This window comes from Erinaceus europaeus, chromosome 12, assembly GCF_950295315.1.
Source record: "Erinaceus europaeus chromosome 12, mEriEur2.1, whole genome shotgun sequence".
NCBI lineage: Eukaryota > Metazoa > Chordata > Mammalia > Eulipotyphla > Erinaceidae > Erinaceus > Erinaceus europaeus.
In genome coordinates this window covers 100,010,231-100,034,100 of record NC_080173.1, presented here as the reverse complement: position 1 = coordinate 100,034,100, position 23,870 = coordinate 100,010,231, and the positions used below count along the sequence as shown (strand labels likewise).

The 23,870-nt window shown below is 52.4% G+C and overlaps 1 protein-coding gene across 1 annotated transcript in view; it reads right to left on the bottom strand.

Annotated features, from left to right (window-relative positions):
• The window catches only part of LRRC2 (leucine rich repeat containing 2), a 38,078-nt gene that overhangs the window by 8,304 nt on the left and 5,904 nt on the right, over nt 1–23,870 (bottom strand). The window contains exons 2-7 of the mRNA XM_007531428.3: nt 17,799–17,942; nt 15,236–15,443; nt 13,029–13,185; nt 4,049–4,185; nt 3,613–3,758; nt 331–486 (exon numbers count right to left, since the gene is read on the bottom strand). Coding sequence (XP_007531490.2) covers nt 331–486; nt 3,613–3,758; nt 4,049–4,185; nt 13,029–13,185; nt 15,236–15,443; nt 17,799–17,923 — 929 coding nt within the window. The 5' untranslated portion in view covers nt 17,924–17,942. The remainder of the gene's footprint in view (nt 1–330; nt 487–3,612; nt 3,759–4,048; nt 4,186–13,028; nt 13,186–15,235; nt 15,444–17,798; nt 17,943–23,870) is intronic.

Below are 23,870 nucleotides of genomic sequence, written 5' to 3'. Positions count from 1 at the left end.
CTCTGTCTCAAAAAAAGAGAAACTGAAATAAACCACTGAGAGTGATGGAGTCATGCAGGTGTTGAGCCCCAATGATCACTCTGGTGGTCAAAAACACAGAGGTGGAATTTGTCCCCAGATCCTCTGAGCTCTACCTCCCGGCGCCCCTGACCGAGACCTTCACACTCCCCACAGCAAGGCCTCAGGACCCCTGTGAAGTGAGACCAGGGCCCCAGAGAGCAGGAAGCAAATGCCCAGGGTCCGGAGCCCAGGCCCAGGCTTCAGGTGCGCTCCCTCCGGCCCTCCCCAAGTCTGCTGTGTCTCCGGGCCCTTCTGTTAGGATCTACTCACTTCAAAGGAGTGGATGAGTCACAGAGGGCGGTCGGGAGCTCCACCAAGCGGTCCCCACTGACCACCAGCAGAGTGAGCTTCTTCAGGTTAAGCAAGGCAGAGGGGAGGTAGGTCAGCTGGTTGTTGTACAGGAGAAAGGTCTGCAGCTCCTGCAGCCTGTGAAGAGGCACGGGGGCAGGGGGTTAGCTCACAAGGGTAGGCTCGCCGCCAAGGAAACCAAGGCACAGGCACGCTCAGGCGCGGTGCGAGAGTGCCACTGGGCTTCCTAACAGCGGGGCCTCGTGAGAGCTAAGGGACCAGATTCTGTAAATGAGGTCATGCGAGGTGAGCTGCTAATTAGTTCACAGTGCACACACAAACAGCAGGATAAGTGAGTGCGTAGTAAGGGATCACGGTGTGACAGAGCCTAAGACAAATGAATGTGTCCCTTTCCTCAGACAATCTCGCCCATTCCCAACGGCTAAAAGGGTCTGGTGGGGCTGAGCGATGGCGCGCCTGGTAGTGAGCGCAAGTTAGCGTGGTCAAGGGCCCGGGTTCAAGCCCCCAGTCCCCACCTGCAAGGGGGAACTTCGCAATTGGTGAAGCAATACTGCAGATCTCACTTTCTCTCTCTCTCTCTCTCCCTTTTTTTTTTTTCCCTCTCTCTCTCTTGTTCCCCTTTCCTCTCAATTTCTCTCTGTTTCTATCCAATAAATAAATAAAGGAAATATATTTTTAAAAGAGGGTATGGAAAAGAAATCTTACTGGGGCCAGGCAGTGATACACCCAGTTAAGCACACATAGTCCAAAGCGCAAAGACCCTCTCAGGGATCAGGGTTCGAGCCTTTGTTCCACAGCTGCAGAGGGGAGCTTCGTGAGCAGTGAAGCAGGTCTGCAGGTGTCTGTCTTTCTCTTTCCCTCTATCTCTCCCCCTCCTCTCTAAATTTCTCTCTGTCCTGTCCAAGACCATGGGGGAAAATGGCCACCAGGAGCAGTGGATTTATAGTGCTGGCACCAAGCCCCAACCCTGAAAATAATCACACTTGGTCAGCATGTTTCTTTTTGCATATCTTAAAAGTCTACCGTCCTATTTTCTGGCTTCAAAATAGGAAGAGCCAGCACTGAGCCGTGTTTTGGTGAAACCCATCATGACAAAGACGGTAATTACGTAGAAAGGACCTTACAGGTTTCAAAGGGAGCGAGCAAGGTGTGCTTCACACGTATCTGAATGTCTTTTCGCTGTATTCTGACTTACTGGAGCCCCTCGGGGTTTTTCTTCTCTCATTCATATGCAAAAGCTTGACTGATGCCACAAATTTTTCACCAAGTTCCCTCAGGTTCCAGATTCACACAACTCGCCTGGTGTCAGAGGTCGGGGAAGCAGTGATAGATGACACGGCCCAGGAACCAGAAGTCGAGAAAGGTCACCTGTGACGGGTGGCGGCACTATCTGCGTGACTTTCTGTTTCTGAACCCGCCAGCTCAGCTGAGCTCTTGACGGGAAGGCCGTGGGCACGGGGAAACCAGAGGTGTGGTTTCACTTCAAGCCCAGCTGACTAAGTTTAGCTTAAGGGAAGCTCGTGACTGTGGTGAGTCAGCGAGTTAGTTCATCTAAAATGAACTCAGTGAGATGTAGTTGTTGTTTTTTTTCTTTTAAGTTTTTTTTTTAATTATCTTTATTTATTTATTGGATAGAGACAGTCAGAAATCGAAAGGGAAGGGGGAAAGAGAGAGGGAGAGAGACAGAGAGACCTGCAGCCCTGCTTCACCACTCACAAAGCTTTCCCCCCCTGCAGGGGGGGACCAGGAGCTCGAACCCGGGTCCTTGTGCACTGGAACATGTCTGCTCAACCAGGTACGCCACCACCTGGCCCCTTAAGTTTTTTTTTTTAAATGCTTTTTATTTTACTCATTTATCACTAGATAGAGTCAGAGAGAAATTGAGAGGGGAGGGGGAAATAGAGAGACAGAGAGACACCTGCAGCCCTGCTTCACCGCTCATAAAGCTTCCCCCTGCGGGTGGGGACCAGGGGCTTGAACCTGAGTCCTTGTGCGCTGTAGCATGTGCACTTAACCAGATGCACCACCACCTGTCCCCAGTGATGTAGTTCTAAACATGAAATAAACGATACAATGTGAAAACCTCCTAAACATATCAACTTGGAGGATGAAATGCAATAAGTTAATAAATGAGTAAAAATATTTTTTCTGGTATTCAAAACACAAACCATATGCTTTATTTTAAATTGTCTACTTATTTATTTGTTTGTTTATTTAATAGAGACATAGAGACACTGAGAGGGAAAGGGGGAAAGAGAGAGGGAGAGAGACAGAGACGCCTGCAGCCCTGCTTCACCACTCACAAAGCTTCCCCCTGCAGGTGGGGACTGCGGGCTTGAACCTGGGTCCTTGTCACTGTGATATATACAGTCTACCAATATGCCACCGCCTGGCCCCAGGTGATATTTTTCTATCCTTTCATAATAAATCTACTCCAACTCCGCAGAATAATGAGTGCTGTCGTTCTACTGCAGACTGAAATAAAGACCCGCTCAACTGCACACATGCCCACATGTGGACGATGAAGACTAGGATCTGTCTTCTGTAAAGAAAGAACCAAAGTCAGGGACTGGGAGGTGGTGGCGCACCTGGTTGAGCGCACACGTTACAGTGCACAGACAGAGACCCAGGTTCAAGCCCCCTGGTCCCCACCTGCAGGGGGAATGTTTTGCGAGTGGTGAAGCAGGGCTGCAGGTGTCTCTCTGTCTCACCCTCTCTATCTCTCCTCCCCTCTCGATTTTTGACTGTCTCTATCCAACAAATAAATAAAGATAATTTTTTAAAGGATAATGTTTTTTTATATTTATATTCCCTTTTGTTGCCTTTGCTATTTTATTGTTGTAGTCATTACTGATGCTGTCGTTGTTGGCTAGGACAGAGAAATGGAGAGAGGAGGGGAAGACAGAGAGGGGGAGAGAAAGACAGACACCTGCAGACCTGCTTCACCGCCCGGGAAGCGACTCCCCTGCAGGTGGGGAGCCGGGGGCTCGAACCGGGATCCTGACCCAGTCCTTGCGCTTTGCGCCACGGGCGATTAACCCACTGTGCTACCGCCCGACCCCCCAGAGATGATTTTTCTTAATATTTTTAAAGAACCAAAGTAATGTTTTGAAGACGGTAAACTGGAAAAGTAGCTGGTTTCCAAGCACACTGGCGAGCTAGCTATGTGCGCCGGCAGGGTTAACAGTGGTTCCGGCCTTAGCAGCGGGTCCCACTCTTCCCCTTCAGGACGCAGGTGTCTACCTGTCTACATCCTGCGGCAGGTCTCTCAGGTTATTGCTGCTGATATCCAACCACCGCAAGTGACACATCCGCAGGACACACACTGGGACGCTGGGAAATTTGTTTGCTGAGATATCAATGAATGTAACTTGCTTCAGATTACTTAGCTAGAAAGAAACAACGAAACAGCCCAGAACTTCTGTGAAGGTGGGAATTGAGTGCACACAGCCAAGCAGCATACAATACAGAGATTTTTTTCCCCCGATAAAGACAGAAGGCAGAGAGTGAGGCCACAGCACCGAGGCTCCCTCTGAGGCTGCGGGGGTCGGGCTCAGCCTGGGTCGCTCCGCCAGCCGGGATCTGATCCCCGAGCCTCCTTCCTTCTCCGTAGCTTAGACCCTCCCAAGCCGCCAGCAACAGCAGGGCAAGGCAGACCTTGAGGGGCTCGCTCTCTTACTTCAAAGGGGAGCTCAGTCAGCTCGAGGTTCCCAGAACAATCCAGACTCTCTAGGCTTTCACAGCCTCCCAGCTCGGGGGGAATACTCTTCAGATGATTGAAGCTCACATTGAGTTCTTTCAGGTTCTTCAAACAACCTGTCAAAAAAAAAAAAAGCAAGTGAAAGGGGGCCAGGCGGTGGAGCACCAGGTGAAGCACACACAGACACTGATCAAAGACCGGGGTTCGAGCCCCTGGTCCCCACGGGCAGAGGGGAAGCTTCACAAGTGGTGAAGCGCAGCCGCAGGTGTCTCTCTGTCTCTCTCCCTCTCTATTTCTCCCTCCCCTCTCAGTCTCTCTCTGTCTCTATCCAATAATAAATAAATGTTTTTTAAAAAAATCTAGGGAGTCAGGTGGTAGTGCAATGGGTTAAGCGCAGGTGGCGCAAAGCACAAGGATCCCGGTTCGAGCCCCCAGAGTCACAGGGGAGTCGCTTCCCAGGCGGTGAAGCAGGTCTGCAGGTGTCTGTCTTTCTCTCCCCCTCTCCGTCTTCCCCTCCTCTCTCCATTTCTCTCTGTCCTACCCAACAACAATGACAACATCAGTAACAGGGAAAAACAACAAGTGCAACAAACGGGAAAATAAATAAGTAAATATTAAAAAGAGAGAGAGATCTAAAGGACACAGATGAACATTGATGGGGTAAGTGCTTTTAGGCCTGTAGAGAATAAAAAGCCAGTGGTCCGGGAGGGGCGCAGGGGCGAGGTGGGGCCTCTCTAGCAGGTGGTCCCGATTTCGATCCCCAGCAGCACGCGAACTATCTCCTCCTATCTTTCTAAGAAAGAAAGAATCTAAAAACATTAAATGAAAGAAAGAAAGAAAAAAGAACAAAAATGTAAAAGGCTTCTATAAATCATCGACGAGGAAGATGTCAAACACAATTTTGTAATACAGGACTCTTTGACATCTGTTATTTTTCATCATGGACTTTTGCCACAGTCTCTGTCACTCCTACATGGCAACATGGTGTGGGAGGTGGGAGCAGGGGGAGCTACCCTCCATGAAGCTGACGTGGGACCCCCAGCCCTCACAGAGCATGAAGCTGAGGTGAGACCCCCAGCCCTCACAGAGCATGAAGCTGAGGTGAGACTCCCAGCCCTCACAGAGCATGAAGCTGAGGTGAGACCCCCAGCCCTCACAGAGCATGAAGCTGAGGTGAGACCCAGCCCTCACAGAGCATGAAGCTGAGGTAGGACCACAGCCCTCACAGAGCATGAAGCTGAGGTGGGACCCCCAGCCGTCACAGAGCATGAAGCTGAGGTGGGACCCAGCCTTCACAGAGCATGAAGCTGAGGTGAGACCCCTAGCCCTCACAGAGCATGAAGCTGAGATAAGACCCCCAGACCTCACAGAGCATGAAGCTGAGGTGAGACCCCCAGCCCTCACAGAGCATGAAGCTGAGGTGAGACCCCCAGCCCTCACAGAGCATGAAACTGAGGTGGGACCCCCAGCCCTCACAGAGCATGAAACTGAGGTGGGACCCCCAGCCCTCATAGAGCATGAAACTGAGATAAGACCCCCAGCCCTCACAGAGTATGAAGCTGAGGTGAGACCCCCAGACCTCACAGAGCATGAAGCTGAGGTGAGACCCCCAGCCCTCACAGAGCATGAAGCTGAGATAAGACCCCCAGACCTCACAGAGCATGAAGCTGAGGTGAGACCCCCAGCCCTCACAGAGCATGAAGCTGAGGTGAGACCCCCAGCCCTCATAGAGCATGAAGCTGAGGTGAGACCCCCAGCCCTCACAGAGCATGAAACTGAGGTGGGACCCCCAGCCCTCACAGAGCATGAAACTGAGGTGGGACCCCCAGCCCTCATAGAGCATGAAACTGAGATAAGACCCCCAGCCCTCACAGAGCATGAAGCTGAGGTGAGACCCCCAGCCCTCACAGAGCATGAAGCTGAGATAAGACCCCCAGCCCTCACAGAGCATGAAGCTGAGGTGGGACCCCCAGCCCTCACAGAGCATGAAGCTGAGGTGAGACCCAGCCCTCACAGAGCATGAAGCTGAGGTAGGACCCCAGCCCTCACAGAGCATGAAGCTGAGGTGGGACCCCCAGCCGTCACAGAGCATGAAACTGAGGTGAGACCCCCAGCCCTCACAGAGCATGAAGCTGAGGTGAGACCCCCAGCCCTCACAGAGCATGAAACTGAGGTGGGACCCAGCCCTCACAGAGCATGAAGCTGAGGTGAGACCCCCAGCCCTCACAGAGCATGAAACTGAGGTGAGACCCCCAGCCCTCACAGAGCATGAAGCTGAGGTGAGACTCCCGGACCTCACAGAGCATGAAGCTGAGGTGAGACCCCCAGCCCTCACAGAGCATGAAGCTGAGGTGAGACCCCCAGCCCTCACAGAGCATGAAGCTGAGGTGAGACCCCCAGCACTCACAGAGCATGAAACTGAGGTGGGACCCCCAGCCCTCACAGAGCATGAAACTGAGGTGAGACCCCCAGCCCTCACAGAGCATGAAACTGAGATAAGACCCCCAGCCCTCACAGAGCATGAAACTGAGGTGAGACCCAGCCCTCACAGAGTATGAAGCTGAGGTGAGACCCCCAGACCTCACAGAGCATGAAGCTGAGGTGAGACCCCCAGCCCTCACAGAGCATGAAGCTGAAGTGAGACTCCCAGACCTCACAGAGCATGAAGCTGAGGTGGGACCCAGCCCTCACAGAGCATGAAGCTGAGGTGAGACCCCCAGCCCTCACAGAGCATGAAACTGAGGTGGGACCCAGCCCTCACAGAGCATGAAGCTGAGGTGAGACCCCCAGCCCTCACAGAGCATGAAACTGAGGTGAGACCCCCAGCCCTCACAGAGCATGAAGCTGAGGTGAGACTCCCGGACCTCACAGAGCATGAAGCTGAGGTGAGACCCCCAGCCCTCACAGAGCATGAAGCTGAGGTGAGACCCCCAGCCCTCACAGAGCATGAAGCTGAGGTGAGACCCCCAGCACTCACAGAGCATGAAACTGAGGTGGGACCCCCAGCCCTCACAGAGCATGAAACTGAGGTGAGACCCCCAGCCCTCACAGAGCATGAAACTGAGATAAGACCCCCAGCCCTCACAGAGCATGAAACTGAGGTGAGACCCAGCCCTCACAGAGTATGAAGCTGAGGTGAGACCCCCAGCACTCACAGAGCATGAAACTGAGGTGGGACCCCCAGCCCTCATAGAGCATGAAACTGAGATAAGACCCCCAGCCCTCACAGAGCATGAAGCTGAGGTGAGACCCCCAGCCCTCACAGAGCATGAAGCTGAGATAAGACCCCCAGCCCTCACAGAGCATGAAGCTGAGGTGGGACCCCCAGCCCTCACAGAGCATGAAGCTGAGGTGAGACCCAGCCCTCACAGAGCATGAAGCTGAGGTAGGACCCCAGCCCTCACAGAGCATGAAGCTGAGGTGGGACCCCCAGCCGTCACAGAGCATGAAACTGAGGTGAGACCCCCAGCCCTCACAGAGCATGAAGCTGAGGTGAGACCCCCAGCCCTCACAGAGCATGAAGCTGAGGTGGGACCCAGCCTTCACAGAGCATGAAGCTGAGGTGAGACCCCCAGCCCTCACAGAGCATGAAGCTGAGATAAGACCCCCAGACCTCACAGAGCATGAAGCTGAGGTGAGACCCCCAGCCCTCACAGAGCATGAAGCTGGGGTGAGACCCCCAGCCCTCATAGAGCATGAAGCTGAGGTGAGACCCCCAGCCCTCACAGAGCATGAAGCTGAGGTGGGACCCAGCCTTCACAGAGCATGAAGCTGAGGTGAGACCCCCAGCCCTCACAGAGCATGAAACTGAGGTGGGACCCCCAGCCCTCACAGAGCATGAAACTGAGGTGAGACCCCCAGCCCTCACAGAGCATGAAGCTGAGGTGAGACTCCCAGACCTCACAGAGCATGAAGCTGAGGTGAGACTCCCAGACCTCACAGAGCATGAAACTGAGGTGAGACCCCCAGCACTCACAGAGCATGACGCTGTGTTGGGACCCCCCGCCCTCACAGAGCATGAAGCTGAGGTGGGACCCCCAGCCCTCACAGAGCATGAAACTGAGGTGAGACCCCCAGCCCTCACAGAGCATGAAACTGAGATGAGACCCCCAGCACTCACAGAGCATGAAGCTGAGGTGGGACCCCAGCCCTCACAGAGCATGAAGCTGAGGTGGGACCCCAGCCCTCACAGAGCATGAAGCTGAGGTGAGACCCCCAGCCCTCACAGAGCATGAAACTGAGATAAGACCCCCAGCCCTCACAGAGCATGAAACTGAGGTGAGACCCAGCCCTCACAGAGTATGAAGCTGAGGTGAGACCCCCAGCACTCACAGAGCATGAAACTGAGGTGGGACCCCCAGCCCTCATAGAGCATGAAGCTGAGATAAGACCCCCAGCCCTCACAGAGCATGAAGCTGAGGTGAGACCCCCAGCCCTCACAGAGCATGAAGCTGAGATAAGACCCCCAGCCCTCACAGAGCATGAAGCTGAGGTGGGACCCCCAGCCCTCACAGAGCATGAAGCTGAGGTGAGACCCAGCCCTCACAGAGCATGAAGCTGAGGTAGGACCCCAGCCCTCACAGAGCATGAAGCTGAGGTGGGACCCCCAGCCGTCACAGAGCATGAAACTGAGGTGAGACCCCCAGCCCTCACAGAGCATGAAGCTGAGGTGAGACCCCCAGCCCTCACAGAGCATGAAGCTGAGGTGGGACCCAGCCTTCACAGAGCATGAAGCTGAGGTGAGACCCCCAGCCCTCACAGAGCATGAAGCTGAGATAAGACCCCCAGACCTCACAGAGCATGAAGCTGAGGTGAGACCCCCAGCCCTCACAGAGCATGAAGCTGGGGTGAGACCCCCAGCCCTCATAGAGCATGAAGCTGAGGTGAGACCCCCAGCCCTCACAGAGCATGAAACTGAGGTGGGACCCCCAGCCCTCACAGAGCATGAAACTGAGGTGAGACCCCCAGACCTCACAGAGCATGAAGCTGAGGTGAGACTCCCAGACCTCACAGAGCATGAAACTGAGGTGAGACCCCCAGCACTCACAGAGCATGACGCTGTGTTGGGACCCCCCGCCCTCACAGAGCATGAAGCTGAGGTGGGACCCCCAGCCCTCACAGAGCATGAAACTGAGGTGAGACCCCCAGCCCTCACAGAGCATGAAACTGAGATGAGACCCCCAGCCCTCACAGAGCATGAAGCTGAGGTGGGACCCCAGCCCTCACAGAGCATGAAGCTGAGGTGGGACCCCAGCCCTCACAGAGCATGAAGCTGAGGTGGGACCCCAGCCCTCACAGAGCATGAAGCTGAGGTGGGACCCCAGGCCTCACAGAGCATGAGCGCTTCTGCAGCCGTGTGGTGAACGTTCTTTAGGAGCAAGTACTGGCGTCAGAGGAGGCGCAGCTCCTGGGGAGCTTGGGTCCAGCTGCATGTGGCCACTATGGTTGAGGGGACCCAAGCTGGGTGCTGCATTTGCACAACGCTCTGTGTATACAATAAATAGCCAAAACAATCAGACTGCTTATAATATTGGGCAGGGGGATAGCTAGCATAATGGTTAGGCAAACAGAGTCTCATGCCTGAGGCTCCAGAGTCCCAGGTTCAATCCTCACCACCATAAACCAGAGCTGAGCAGTGTCTGGTAAAATAAATAATAAATAAATAAGAATGCATGAGATTTCCCACTTTCCTTAGCTTCATATTCTTCTATATATAATTATGACATATGCTTCCTAAGAAACAATATGCCCTGGGAGTCAGGCGGTAGAGTAACAGGTTAAGAGCAAGTGGCGCAAAGCAAGGACCGGCGTAAGGATCCTGGTTCAAGTCCCCCAGCTCCCCACCTGCAGGGGAGTCACTTCACAGGCGGTGAAGCAGGTCTGCAGGTGTCTGTCTTTCACTCCCCCTCTCTGTCTTCCCCTCCTCTCTCCATTTCTCTCTGTCCTATCCAACAACAACAGTAATAACAACAAGGCAACAAAAGGGAAAATAAATAATTTAAAAAAAAAAGAAGCTGAGAAATAAAAACAGAAGGGGTGCTGCTGGTGGTGCACCTGGTTGAGTGCACATGTTATAATGCACAAGGACTTGGGTTCAAGCCCCTGGGGCCCCACCTGCAGGGGAAAAGCTTCAGGAGTGGTGAAGCAGGGCTGCATGTGTCTCTCTGTCTTTCTCCCTCTCTATCTCCCCTTTCTTTCTCAATGTCTGGCTGTTTCTATCCAATAAATAAAAATAATTTTAAATAAAAAAGAAAGAAAAGATCATAACACAAGGGAAAACACCAATGAGAACTAGCCACAGCCTCTTCTATCCTCGCTGTATGACAAGGTCTCAGAGGAAAAGGACTCCTTCACGGAAGGACTCCTCCTGGGAAAGGAGGTGCCATAACAGGGGGAATGTTATTCTTACTAGAGATGACTTGGAACACTGAGTTGTATAAGAACCCGGTGCAAAGTCCAACTCCCACTGAAGTGCCTACACTGAAGCAACTCCAGAAACCACCCTGTGGAAATTGTAAACAACCCCTCTTGTCAGAAATTGCCAGACAGTATTTCCCAAACAAACCCAGTGGAGATTTTCTGGCAACATTACAAAGGGCTGAGCTGTTAGCTCCTTGGCCTACTCAAGCACCTAGACCCCAACCCTACAAGAATAAGAAAACTAATAACAGAAAGACAGTTCCCACAGCACAGGGACCCCCATGGATTGCTTACAAGCTTAATGGGAAACTCTGGTAGCCACCTAGGTCTAAAGGGTTACAGAGAGTTCCCAACCCTCCATTGCCTTATACAGGAGCATATGGTGAGAAAGGCTTCGTTGGGTAAATATTAACAAAGCAAGAACAATGTATTCTCATCTGGGGTTCATGGAAAGATTGGCTAGACAAGGTCCACCTTGGTGTATATGCACTAAGGAACAAAAACAAGCTGTAATTAAGCGGCTAAACCAGTATTACAAAACATGTCGCCCGGAATGGGAATGCAGTAAGGAGGATACGGAAAACTATTGACCAGAGATATAATAAAGGTTATCGTGCTCTGTTACAATATCATCTGTTTATCACCTTTTATGTCTTACTGTATTCTTGCCGCAAACAGCTGGACTGCAAAGTATAAAAGAAGCTTGCTTGCTTGAATAAGTCAGACAAGCAGACCCTGGGTCTGGTTGTGCTTTAATCACCACCGGTGTCTTGTCTGATTCCTCTCCACTGCCACCCCGACCCACCTTCAGGCAAGAACCTGGACTGGGTCTGGTGTATTGCACCAAAGGAAAGGGCCGGGGGGAGGCTTTCGGGTCCCGGACCTGATGGTGAGGGAGGACCCAGGCTGGGGTGATGAGGAGAGAGTGTTTTGCAGAAAACTGAGAGATTTTACACATGTTCTGACAACTGTATTTACTGTAAACCATTAATGCCCCAAATAAAATATTTAGAACAGGGAGCCTGGCAGTGGCACACCTGACTAAGACACGTAGCACTAGGCTATGCACAAGGACGTGTGTTCAAGCCCCAGCTCCCCGTCTGAAGAGGGGAAGTTTCACAAGTGATGAAGCAGGTCTGCAGGTGTCTTTCTCTTCCCCTCTACCTCCTCCTCCTCTCTCTGTTTCTCTCTGTCCTATCCAACAAATGGGAGGAAAAATAGCCTCCACAAACCGTGGATTTGTGGTGCCAGCACCAAGCCTCAGCAACTGGAGGCAAAAAAAATTTAAATAAATAAACAACGAAACCTGCCTAAACCATCTGCAGAAAGGAAGGGCAACTGTCTGGCAATAGTTCCAGGAGAGAAACAGTAAGAGGCTAAGGACAGCCTGAGCCACAGAGCTGCTGTGGTGTGGGTCTCGACAACCCTGAGCCAGGATCCCCCAGGCCGCTGCTCTGAGCCCCTCCCTCCAGCCCCGCGCTGACTACACACACACACACCACGTCCCCACAAGATGGCAGTGTCCCTTAGTGAGCTCGAGCACTGCTCAGATGCGCAGGGATAGAACCTTTCTGCCTGGATCAGAGCTTTTTTTTTTTTTTTGCCTACATTTGTGGCTTCATCCCCATGCCACAAATCCACTGTTCCTGTGAGCATCTTTTTTTTTTTTTTTTTGGGGGGGGGGTCCATTGTTGTTACTATTACTGTCATTGTTATTGGATAGGACAGAGAAATCGAAAGAGGGGAAGACAGAGAGGGAGAGAAAGACAGACACCTGCAGACCTGCTTCACCACTTGTGAAGCGACCCCCCTGCAGGTGGGGAGCCGGGGGCTCGAACCGGGATCCTTGTGCTTAGTACTATGTATGCTTAGCCTAGTGCACCACTGTCCAGCCCCTTTGGAACAGAACTTTTTTTTAAATTATTTATTTATTTATTCCCTTTTGTTGCCCTTGTTGTTTTGTTGTTGTAGTTATTATTGTTGTTGGATAGGACAGAGAGAAATGGAGAGAGGAGGGGAAGACAGAGGGAGGAGAGATAGACAGACACCTGCAGACCTGCTTCACCGCCTGGGAAGCGACTCCCCTGCAGGTGGGGAGCCGGGGGCTCGAACCGGGATCCTTACACCGGTCCTTGCGCTTTGTGTCACGTGCACTTAACCCGCTGCGCTGCCGCCCGACTCCCAATTGCCCCTTTTTTCTTCCTGATCCAGTCCTCTCTTCCTCTCCATGCCACTCATGACACCATTACTGCCTCCAAATGCCCTCTCTTTCCCCTCCTCTCTCTGAAGGTGCTGACGACGATATTACTTTGTGCTGTTTATAGTGAATGCCGCATGACACACCTTGAGACGGCCAGCTCTGGGGCAGGTGGGCACATGTCAGCGTGTGCTGAGTCTCACATGTGGGAGCGTGGAGTCACCGGCCCCTATCAGAAGGCAGCCACACGGAGCGGGACCCCCTAGGAAGGGGGCAGACAGAGAGGGGCCCTGCCCGCCAGCTGCAGACCAGGAGAAGGAACGCGCCTGCTGAGGAACATACCGATTTCAGCGGGCAGCTGGGAGAGCTGGTTGTGCGCCAGGTGCAGGACCGTCATGGCTCGGAACAGCCCCACGTAGGCAGGAATGACCTGGACCCGGGTGTCCTTGATGTGCCACTCTCGCAGGTGCCCCTGCTCCTTCAGCGAGTCCGGGAGCTCCTGTAATGGAGTGAGTCACGTCCGTCCGAGCAGTATTTGCAAAACCAGGTGAAGCTCTGCAGCATGGCAAAGGTAAGGCACACGGCCGGGGGCCACGCGGCAGCAGCGGCCAGGACGCAAGGGCAGGGGCCCCAGGTCCGTCCCGGGACTGAAGGTGCCGCAGGTCTGGCCTCTCTCTCGTTCTCTTCTCTCCTTCTCTCTCCCTCATAGAGAATTAGTAAGAAGAGGCCAGGCTTAACCATGCACCTGATTAAGCACTCACATTACCAGCACGAGGGCCCAGGTTCAAGCCCCCGGCTCCCCACCTGCAGGGGAGTCGCTTCCCAGGCGGTGAAGCAGGTCTGCAGGTGTCTGTCTTTCTCTCTCCCTCTCTGTCTTCCCCTCCTCTCTCCATTTCTCTCTGTCCTATCCAACAACAATGACATCAGTAACAACAGCAATAATAACCACAACAATGATAAAACAAGGGCAACAAAAGGGAAAAAAAAAAGCCTCCAGGAGCAGTGGGTTTGTGGTGCAGGCACTGAGCCCCAGCAATAACCCTGGAGGCCAAAATAAATAATAAAAATTAAAAAATGAATACGTAAATCTTTTTTATTTGTAATTCAGAGTATGTTATAAGATTGCAAGATTACAGTGTGGGGCTCCACACCACCAAAGCCCTGTCTCCCCACCCTCCCACCTCCCCAAGAAAACCACCGGAGTCCTCACAAGTCTTAGTTTGCTTTGCTTATGTTTCCGGGGCTTTTGTTTGTTGTTTTGTTTGGGTTTTTGGCAGTTCGTGCAAATCAGATCTCTAGATTCCACATGAGTGAGACCACCTGGCCTTCCGCCACTTTACTAAATCTTTCTTAAGTAAATGAAAAAGCAGGAAGTAAAGCCGTGTGCTGCGAGCTTCAGACTTACCCAGCATCTCTACATCCCTTTCACAGAGCAAGCAGAGCTCACCCAAGCCCAGTTTCAAAACCGCCGTGAACCACCTGGGGAAATAGCTCAGGGAACCAGAGCCGAGTCCGTAGGCCCCAGACTCAAGCTTTGGTATAATAACAGTGATAGTGACGACGGGGGAGGGAGATGAAGTGAAGGAGGAAGGAAAGAGAAGGAGAGCTGATGATAGGTAGGTGAAAGGTTGGAATAAAAGATGTGTGGAGGGGAGCCGGGTGGTAGCACAGCGGGTTAAGCGCAGGTGGTGCAAAGCTCAAAGACCGGCCCAGTTTGATCCCCCCGGATCCCAGTTTGAGCCCCCCGGCTCCCCACCTGCAGGGGAGTCACTTCACAGGCAGTGAAGCAGGTCTGCAGGTGTCTGTCTGTCTCCCCCTCTCTGTCTTCCCCTCCTCTCTCCATTTCTCTCTGTCCTATCCAACTACAATGACATCAATAACAATAATAACTACTACAACAATAAAACAACAAGGGCAACAAAAGGGAAAATAAATAAATAAATATTAAAAAAAGAAAAAAAAAAGATGTGTGGAGGATTCAGCATGTCTAAGGCTGCGGCGTTCTGGGGAGCACTGTTGGGGCCCCAGTCCCTCCTGGACCCCGAGGGGCCCAACTGCACCTCACTAAAGCCTTTCACCCCCACCTGCAGGGGAGTCACGTCACTGGCGGTGAAGCAGGTCTACAGGTGTCTGTCTTTCTCTCCCCCTCTCTGTCTTCCCCTCCTCTCTCCATTTCTCTCTGTCCTATCCAACAATGACAACAATAATAAACTACAACAATAATAACTACAACAATAAAACAACAAGGGCAACAAAAGGGAATAAATAAATTTAAAAAAAAATAAAAAACTTTAAAAAAATAAAATAAAATAAAACCTTTCACCAGGGTAGAGAGAGGTGGGTTCTGGGCAGAAACCAACTCCTCCTGAGTCCCAAGGAAGCTTTTCCTGAGCTCAGCCTAGCACTGCAGGCTGCCTCAAGCACCCACTGGCTGCACAGGGCCTGGGGCTGAGGAGACGTGAGCACGGTGACTGAGCTCCCAGTGGACGGCCCCAGCTCCACCAGAACTGAGCAGAACTGGGGGTCAGGGGAGGAAGACCAGGACTCACCTTCCAGTGCTGCCCCGAAATTTCAAATACAAACGGATTGTGTGGTTTGCCTCTCTCTTTGGAAAGTCCACTCTGTCTCGTGAAAACGTTTCTTTCAACCTTTTCCAGGAGCCTCAGGCTGGTGTCTGTGAAGCCATTCTTGGTGTAGGCAGCCTGGGGGATGCCTTTCTTCCGGCACTCAGACACGAAGTTCCACTCCGCCTTGATCCTGAAACGGCCAGCAGAGGACGGCATGACTCTCCTGGGGTCTCCCCGGGGCCGGTGCAGAAGGCATCTCTCCTGATGTGGGTTCCCACCCACCAGCACCCTTTCCTGGGTCCTCCTTCCCCTCTGCCCTGGGAAACGTGAGTTATGAGTGACTAATGAAAACAGAGAGGAGAAGGTGCGGCCCCAGTGGGTGGCAGGGTGGATGGAGTTTGGGAGAGTGAGGGTCTAAATTTCATCCCGGACAACCCACCCCACATGTCAGAATAGTGTGTGCAGTTGCCTCTCTCTCTCTCCTGTCTCGTATCGATAAATAAAATTTTGTATCATCTTTATTGGATAGACTCTACCAGAAATTGAGAGGAAGGGGGAGAGAGACACCTGCAGAACTGCTTTACCACTCACAAAGCTTTCCCCCTGCAGGTGGGGACGGGGGCTAGAACCCAGATCCTTGCTTATTGTAACGCGCTCAACCAGGTGAGCCACCACCCAGCCCCATAAATAAACTAATTTGAAAAGAAGAAGGGTAGGGGAGAGAGAAGGTGAGTGAAATGAAATTCCTGATTGGTGGTCCGGGAGGTGGCGCAGTGGATAAAGCATTGGACTCTCAAGCTTGAGGTCCTGAGTTCAATTCCTGGCAGCACATGTACCAGAGTGATGTCTGGTTCTTTCTCTCTCTCTTCCTATCTTTCTCACCAATAAATTAATAAGATCGGGAGTCGGGCAGTAGCTAAGCAGGTTAAGGGCATGTGGCGCAAAGCCCAAAGACTGGCGTAAGGATCCTGGTTTGAGCCCCTGGCTCCCCACCTGCAGGGGAGTCGCTTCACAGGCGGTGAAGCAGGTCTGCAGGTGTCTGTCTTTCTCTTCCCCTCTCTGTCTTCCCCTTCTCTCTCCATTTCTCTCTGTCCTATCCAACAACAGTGATGCAATAACAACAACAATAACTACGACAACAATAAAAAGGCAACAAGGGCAACAGAAGGGTAAATAAATAAATGATTTTTTAAAAAATAATAAATAACATCTTTTTTTAAAAAATTGAAATTCCTGACTGAAATTTCATTGAAGGTGTTTGACTTATAATTTTTTTAATAATTTTTTAATTTATTTATTCCCTTTTTTTGCCCTTGTGTTTTTATTGTTGTAGTTATTATTGTTGTTGTTATTGATGTCGTTGTCACTGGATAGGACAGAGAGAAATGGAGAGAGGAGGGGAAGACAGAGAGGGGGAGAGAAAGACAGACACCTGCAGACCTGCTTCACCGCCTGTGAAGCGACTCCCCTGCAGGTGGGGAGCCGGGGGCTCGAACCAGGATCCTTACGCCAGTCTTTGGGCTTTGCGCCACCTGCGCTTAATTCACTGTGCTACCGCCCAACTCCCTGACTAATAATTTTTGACCTTGCTGGATGCCAGCCCAAAGTTTGTTTTGTTCTGATTTGATTTGATGCAGAGCCACAGAAGTGTGTTCATCTTTCCAGGACATCTGGTTAGGAATATACAGAGAGGGTTGGGGAGACAGCAAAGTGGTTGTGCATAGAGCCTTTCATGCCTGAGGCACCAAAGGTCACAGGTTCAAGCCCCAGCCCCACCATAAACCGGAGCTGGGGGAAGACGAGAGAATGTCTAGCCAGTCCTGGTTTATAAAACATCTGTCTTTAGGACCCCGCCATCAGCCACCTTGGAGATGTCACTCGTGTAGATGAAGACATAAACTCTGGTCCCGGCTCAGGGGTCCCCAGCCTCCCCATCACTCCTCAATGACGGACCACCATCATCTCATAGTGTCTCCCCTCCCCACCCCACCCCCAGCGTGGTGTTTCACAAGTCAGATGACGACAGGTCCCCTCTTCTGCTCTCCACAAACCCACATGTGTCGTGGGAAGAGAAAACGGACAGGTGCTTCCACAGTGGGTGTGGGTCAGGCAGTGGCACACCTGGTTAAGCGCTCACATTACAGTGCCCAAGGACCCGGGTTCGAGCCCCTGGTTCCTACCTACAGAGGGTTAAGCTTCACAAGTGGTGAAGCTGGGCTGCAGGTATCTCTCTCTCTAACTCTCTCTCCCTCTCTATTGCCCCTTCTCCTCTCAATTTCTCTGTCTTAAAATATTTTTTAAAAGAAAGAAAGAGAGAGAGAAAGAGTGAGAGGAAGGAAGGAAGGAAGGAAGGAAGGAAGGAAGGAAGGAAGGAAGGAAACAGATCCTTCCACAGTGGATGTAGCTGACTCCGGTCGACCGTGTGAAGGTTCGGCAAGCCCAAGGGACAAGTAAATGACGGTGACAAAGCCCAGAAGACAGGCCACGCTCTCACAGGGCACTGCCTGCCCCACCTCTGCCCACCACCACTGCCGCAAACACGAACTTTTCCAAGGCACTTTGCTCAAGCCGCTCCGCCTCCTTCTTCTGCCGGGCTCTATGCTTCTTGACACGTGTTTCCCACAAGCTCCTGATGGCAGAGATGTCAAACACCACCACTTTATGTCCCATCTTGGGAGCATGAAATTGCCTATTTAAAAAAAAAAAATAGAGAAGAAAATCATTTGAGTGGTCCGGGCGGTGGCGCAGTGGATAAAGCATCGGACTCTCAAGCGTGAGGTCCTGAGTTCAATCCCCTGCAGCACATGGACCAGAGTGATGTCTGGTTCTTTCTCTATCTCCTATCTTCCTCATTAACGAATAAAGAAAATTTTAGGAAGAAAGAAAGAAAAAGGGAGGGGAGGAGGGAGAGAGGAAAGAAGAAAGTAAAAGAGAGGAAGGAAGAAAGGAAGGTAGGAAGGGAGAGAAAGCCCACGTCACCAAGCACAAGGATCTAAGGTTTGAGCCCCCCTCCCCACATGCAGGGGGTTCACTTCGTGAGCGGTGAAGCAGGGCTGCAGGTGTCTCTCTGTCTCTCCTCCTATCTCCCCTTCCCTCTCAATTTCTGTCTGTCCTGTCAAATCAAAAGAAAAAAAAGGAGCAGCAGTCGCAGTGATAAACCCTAGAGGCAAGGGTCGGGGGGTGGGGATCACTTGAACATGAACTTTAAGATGTAACCAGAGCCCAGGAGGTGGCCCACCTGGTGAAGCACACTTGTTACAACTCTCAGAGACCCAGGTTCAAGCCCCTGGTCCCAACCAGCAGGGGAGAAGCTTCACAAGTGGTAAATGTCTCTCTTTCACGCTCCATTTCTTTTTTTTTCTCTCCCTCTCTCCATTTCTTTTTTTTTAATTTTTTTTATATTTATTTTATTTATTTATTCCCTTTTGTTGCCCTTGTTGTTTTATTGTTGTAGCTATTATTGTTGTTGTCGTTGTTGGATAGGACAGAGAGACATGGAGAGAGGAGGGGAAGACAGAGAGGGGGAGAGAAAGACAGACACCTGCGGACCTGCTTCACCGCCTGTGAAGCGACTCCCCTGCAGGTGGGGAGCCGGGGTTCGAACCGGGATCCTTATACCGGTCCTTGTGCTTTGCGCCACCTGCGCTTAATCCGCTGAGCTACCGCCCGACTCCCCCCTTTCTCCATTTCTATCTGTCCCTCCTCTATTGATTTCTCTCTGTCTCTGTCTAGTAAATAAATTAAATAGTTAAAAATGTAAATCGAATAAAAGACAGGATAAAAACTAAGGAAGAAATGACATAATTGGCATGGTGAATCATCTTGAGGGGTGTGAAATGCCTTGTTCCTTCTGGGATGGTTGTCTGCTGCTGTCTTAACATCTGTGCTCTGTGGCAGTCGAGTTCAACACTTGTCCTGGGGTCATCTCTTGGGGTGGGGGGGAGCTTTTCTCTGTCAAGGACCATTTGGATATTTATGACAATATTCTCAGACCATACAAAATTATTATCTCAGGAGTCAGGCAGTAGCACAGCAGGTTAAACGTACAAGGATCCCGGGTTGAGCCCCGGCTCCCCACCTGCAGGGGAGTCGCTTCACAAATGGTGAAGCAGGTCTGCAGGTGTCTGTCTTTCTCTCCCCCCTCTCTGTCTTCCCCTCCTCTCTCCATTTCTCTCTGTCCTATCAAAAAAAAAAAAAAAATCAAAGAAAAAACACAGCTTCCAGGAACAATGGCACCGAGCCCCAGTGATAACCCTGGAGGCAAGAAAAAAAAAATTAGGACTCATGGGGCCAGGCGGTGACACACCTAGCTAATAGCACACATCACAGTGCACAGGGACCCAGGTTCAAGCCCCTGGTCCCCACCTGCAGGGGGAAAGCTTCATGAGTGGTGAAGCAGAGCTGCAGGTGTCTCTCTGTCTCTCTCCCTCTCTATCTCTCCTTCCCCTCTCAATCTCTCTCTGTCTCTATCCAGAAATAAATAATTAAATCTAAAACAAAATAAAATCATACCTTAGGGGGGAAAATTAGTACTCCTTGGATTTCAAGTCCCACCCACAGTTCCCTAGGCAGAGTCAAACAAAATGAAGTCGAGCCCCACCCCTACCCCAGAGAACAGCACGCCTGTCTCCCAAGCCCCAGCTGAACTCAGGGTTCCCAGAGCCTCAGGGGTTTACTTTCTGTTGAGCGGTGGCCCCAGTCGGTCGTAACAAACGCGAAGGGGACACTGAATGGGTCCCTCCGGATGTGCTGGGCTTCTCATGAAAGGGAAACACCACCCCTGAGGAGCAGCGTGAAGCCTTGCTGAGTCCGGCCACACGGCCGCGAGGTTTCCCTCACAAGCTGCTGCTCTGTTGACGTGGTTTTTCCAGTTGCAAAGAAAAAACAGGATTCGGGGCCACCCCATCTCAGCAAGACCATAATGCTGGCCCGCAGGAGGCCTTTCAACATTTGGTGAGTGAGTGAGTGAGTGAGTGAGTGAGTGAGTGAGTGAGTGAGTGAGTGAGGTTGACGGAGGGTCTCCTACATGCCCAGCATTGTGGTAGATCTTGCCGTGATGGGGCAGCCAAGAGCCTGGTTTTTACAACTGGAAAAATACTGTGCCAATTTCGTCAGGCCTCTGTGGTTTCTGCAGAGTCCTGCAGCCACCTGCACTCAGATTTGCCTCCAGGGCACCTTCATTGTGCTGTCACTTTTGTTTATTCTTACCTTCTGTTTCTTTCAGTTTTTAAGCTATGTATTTATTCACTCATGAGAGAGAGGAGAGAGAGAGAGACAGAGCAAAAATGAGAGCAAGAGAGAGGAGACACCAGACCAGGCATCACTCTGGCACATGTGATGCCAGGGATTGAACTCAGGACCTCATGCTTGAGAGTCCAGTGCTTTACCCACTGTGCCACCGCCTGGGCTAATTATGATCAGTCTGGGCCGGAATTTCTTTGGGTTTCTCCTGTTGGTGTTTTGGTTTGACTTGTCAGATTTGAGAAGTTTCAGCTGTCATTGCTTCCTGCTTTGTTTTGTTTTTGTTTGCAATTAGAACCTCCCACAGACATGATTTCATACATCTATATAATTTGTATTTTGCCAGAATTCTGCTCAGCTCTAGTTTATGGTGGTGGGGACTGAACCTGGAACTTTGGAGCCTCAGGCATGAAAATCTTTTTGTATAATAATTATGCCTTAGTCCCCCCCCCCAAATATTCTTAAGCCCCTGTTCATTTCCCATAACTATTTTTTCTTTGCAGCCCTGAAGGTTGTAGGGGGTAAAGGGTGGCATCTCAAACATGCAGCCCCAAATCTGACCCCTAGGAGTGCACGTGCTGGTGCTATGCTCTGGTGTTCTCTCTCTTCATCTCTCTCTCTCTCTCTCTCTCTCTCTCTCTCTCTCCTCTCTCCTCTCTCCTCTAATTAATGGATACCAAAGTCTTTGTTTTAAACTCTTCTTTCTTCTTTTTTGAGACTGGTAATAGCCAGTGTCTTCCAGCGTCCTAATTTTCCCATGTCATCTTCGTTAAGCTGATGACCTCACCCAAAGAGCATTTGCCTCAATTAGGGTCCACTCCACTTTTAAATTTTCCACTTGTTTTTATTTATATTTTTTTCTATGGCTCTGCTGGTACTTCCTGTTTCCCTATTTGTACCCAGAGATAGACTAAAGAAAGTACAAAGTTGGAGGAGTGGTTCGGGCCTCTCTGAAGCCCTTGTGGTCCAACCCTCAGGAGAACAGAGATGCTCTGGTTGGCGGGTCTGGGGCTGGGAGGACCAGAGAAATAAACAGGACCCCTCCCCCTCCGCAAGTGCTAGCCTAGCAGTGTGGGCCGGTGATGGTGCCCAGTGAGGACTGGGTGGGGGCTGCACAGACAGCTGCTTGCTGGAGGCCGGTGGAGCCTCCAGGCAGCTCTGTGCAGGCCACGGAGAGATAGAGTCCAGGTCATGAGGGCCAGGGAGCCCGCACTGTGGCTCTACAAAAGACTCTCCTGCCTGAGACTCTGAGGTCCCAGGTTCAATCCCCAGAACCACCAGAATCCAGGTAAGAGCACAGGGAAGAGGTCTCTGAGCACACAGGATACAGGAAGGTGCTGTTTCCTGCATTGAGAGCTAGCCACAGGATGCCAGGCACATGTTCTGGGCCTGGGGCTGGGGGATGGGGGATGGGGCTGGGGTTGGGGTTGGGGGCTGGGGTTGGGGTTGGGGCTTGGTGGCTGGGGCCTGGGGGCTGGGAACTGGGGTTGGGGCCTGGGGGCTGGGGCTGGGGCCTGGGGACAGGGCTGGAGCTGGGGGTTGGGGCTGGGGACTGGCTTTGGAGCTGGAGGTGGGGCTGGGAGCTGGAGGCTGGGATCTAGTGTTGGGGGCAGGTGCTGGGGTCTGTGGGCTGGGGCTGAGTACTGGAACTGAGGGCTGAGCTGGGGGCTGAGATTGGGGGCTGGTCCTGGGGCTGGGGTTGGTGGCTAGTTTAGAGCTTGAGTCTGGTCAGGGGGGTTGGGGTTGGGGTTGGGCTTTGGGTTGTGGCTGGGGTCTGGGGTCTGGTGTTGGGCCTTTGGGCCTGCCCTGGCGGCTGGTGGTTGGAGCTGGGGACTGAGACTGCGGGCTGATCTGGGAGCTGGGGTTGGAGCTGGAGTCTGGGTCTAGGGGCTGTGGTTGGGTCTAGGGGCTGTAGCCTGGGGGGCTGTGGTGTGGGGCTGGGGGCTAGGGCTGAGTCTGTGGGTTGAGGCTGGTCTTGGGCCTGAGGGCTGGAGCTGGGGCTTGGTGGCTGGTGGTTGGGGCTTGGGGGCTGGGCTTGTTGGCTGAGGGTTGGGGCTGGGGGATGAGTCTGGGCCTGGACCTGGTGGCTGGGGTTGGAGCTGGGGACAGGGCTGGCAACTGGGGGCTGGAATTGGGGCTGTGGGCTGGGGCTGGGACCTTGGGCATGGGATCTGGGGCCTGGTGTTGTGGACCCAGAGGGTCTGGGGCATGTGGCTGGGTCTGGGGCTTGGGCTGGGCATGGGCTGGTGTTCTGGGCCTGGAGGCTGGAGTTGGAGCTGGGCGGGGCCTGGGGCTGCAGGCTGGGATTGGGTCTGGGCGTTGAGCTGGGGCTGGTCTTGGGGCCTGGGACCTGGGTTGCTGGTGTTGGTGGCATGGGCTTGGGTCTGGGCCTGGGGGTAGGTGCGGGGGTGGGGGGGCCTGGGATTGGTGCATAGTGGGGGAGCTGGGGCCAGTTGCTGGGAGGCTGGGGTCTGGGAGTGCCCAGGGAGAGGGGCAGCTGGGGTTTGGGGGTGGAGCTGTGGCCTGGGGGTGGGGATTGGGGTTGGAGTTGGGGGCTGGCCTAAGGAGGGACAGGTGTCTCAGTGGCTGGTCCCTATGCAGCGTGACGAAGACAAGCAACCTCTCTTGTGCACCCTTCCCGTGTCTCCATAAAGAGAAACAATGAGGGTGCCCACTCCATAGAATCCCGTGGTATTTCAGAGTATGTGCCTTGGGTCAGTGGGGTGAGAGGTTTCGGGCTGATAGTGGACACAGCAGGTGACCGCGGGGCTGGGTCCCCAGCTCCCTTTTGTGGGTCCTGACACCTGGACCACATCAGCCTTCTTAGGGGCCACTAAGTGTCCCGTGTGCGCCACCTGGTGGTCTGTTCTGGAGTTGGCCTAAGTCACCAGGCCTGGGCCGCTTAGGAAGGAGCCCAGGGGTGCAAACTGAGATGTCCTCCCTGCCTGTGGCCTCATCTCTTCCTGTGATCTTCCAGGTCCTTCCAGATGCCTAAGGTTACAATAGAACGGAAGGAAGGAGGGAAGGAAGGAAGGGAGGGAGGAAGGAAGGGGGGAGGGAGGGAGGGAGGGAGGGAAGGAAGGAAGGAAGGAAGGAAGGTAGGAAGGAAGGAAGGAAGGAAGGGGGGAGGGAGGGAGCCAAGGAGAGGGACCAGGGAGACAGCAAAATGGTTATGCAAACAGACTCTCATGCCTGAGGTCCAGTCCCCAGCATCACTATAAACCAGAGCTGAGCAGAGCTCTGGTAAATAAATAAAATGTACAACAAGGGCAACAAAAGGCAATAAATATTTTTAAAAATGAAAATAAATTAATAAAATACGAGAAGAAGGGGCTGGGCGGTGGATGATGTTCCCCATTAAACACACATAGTACTA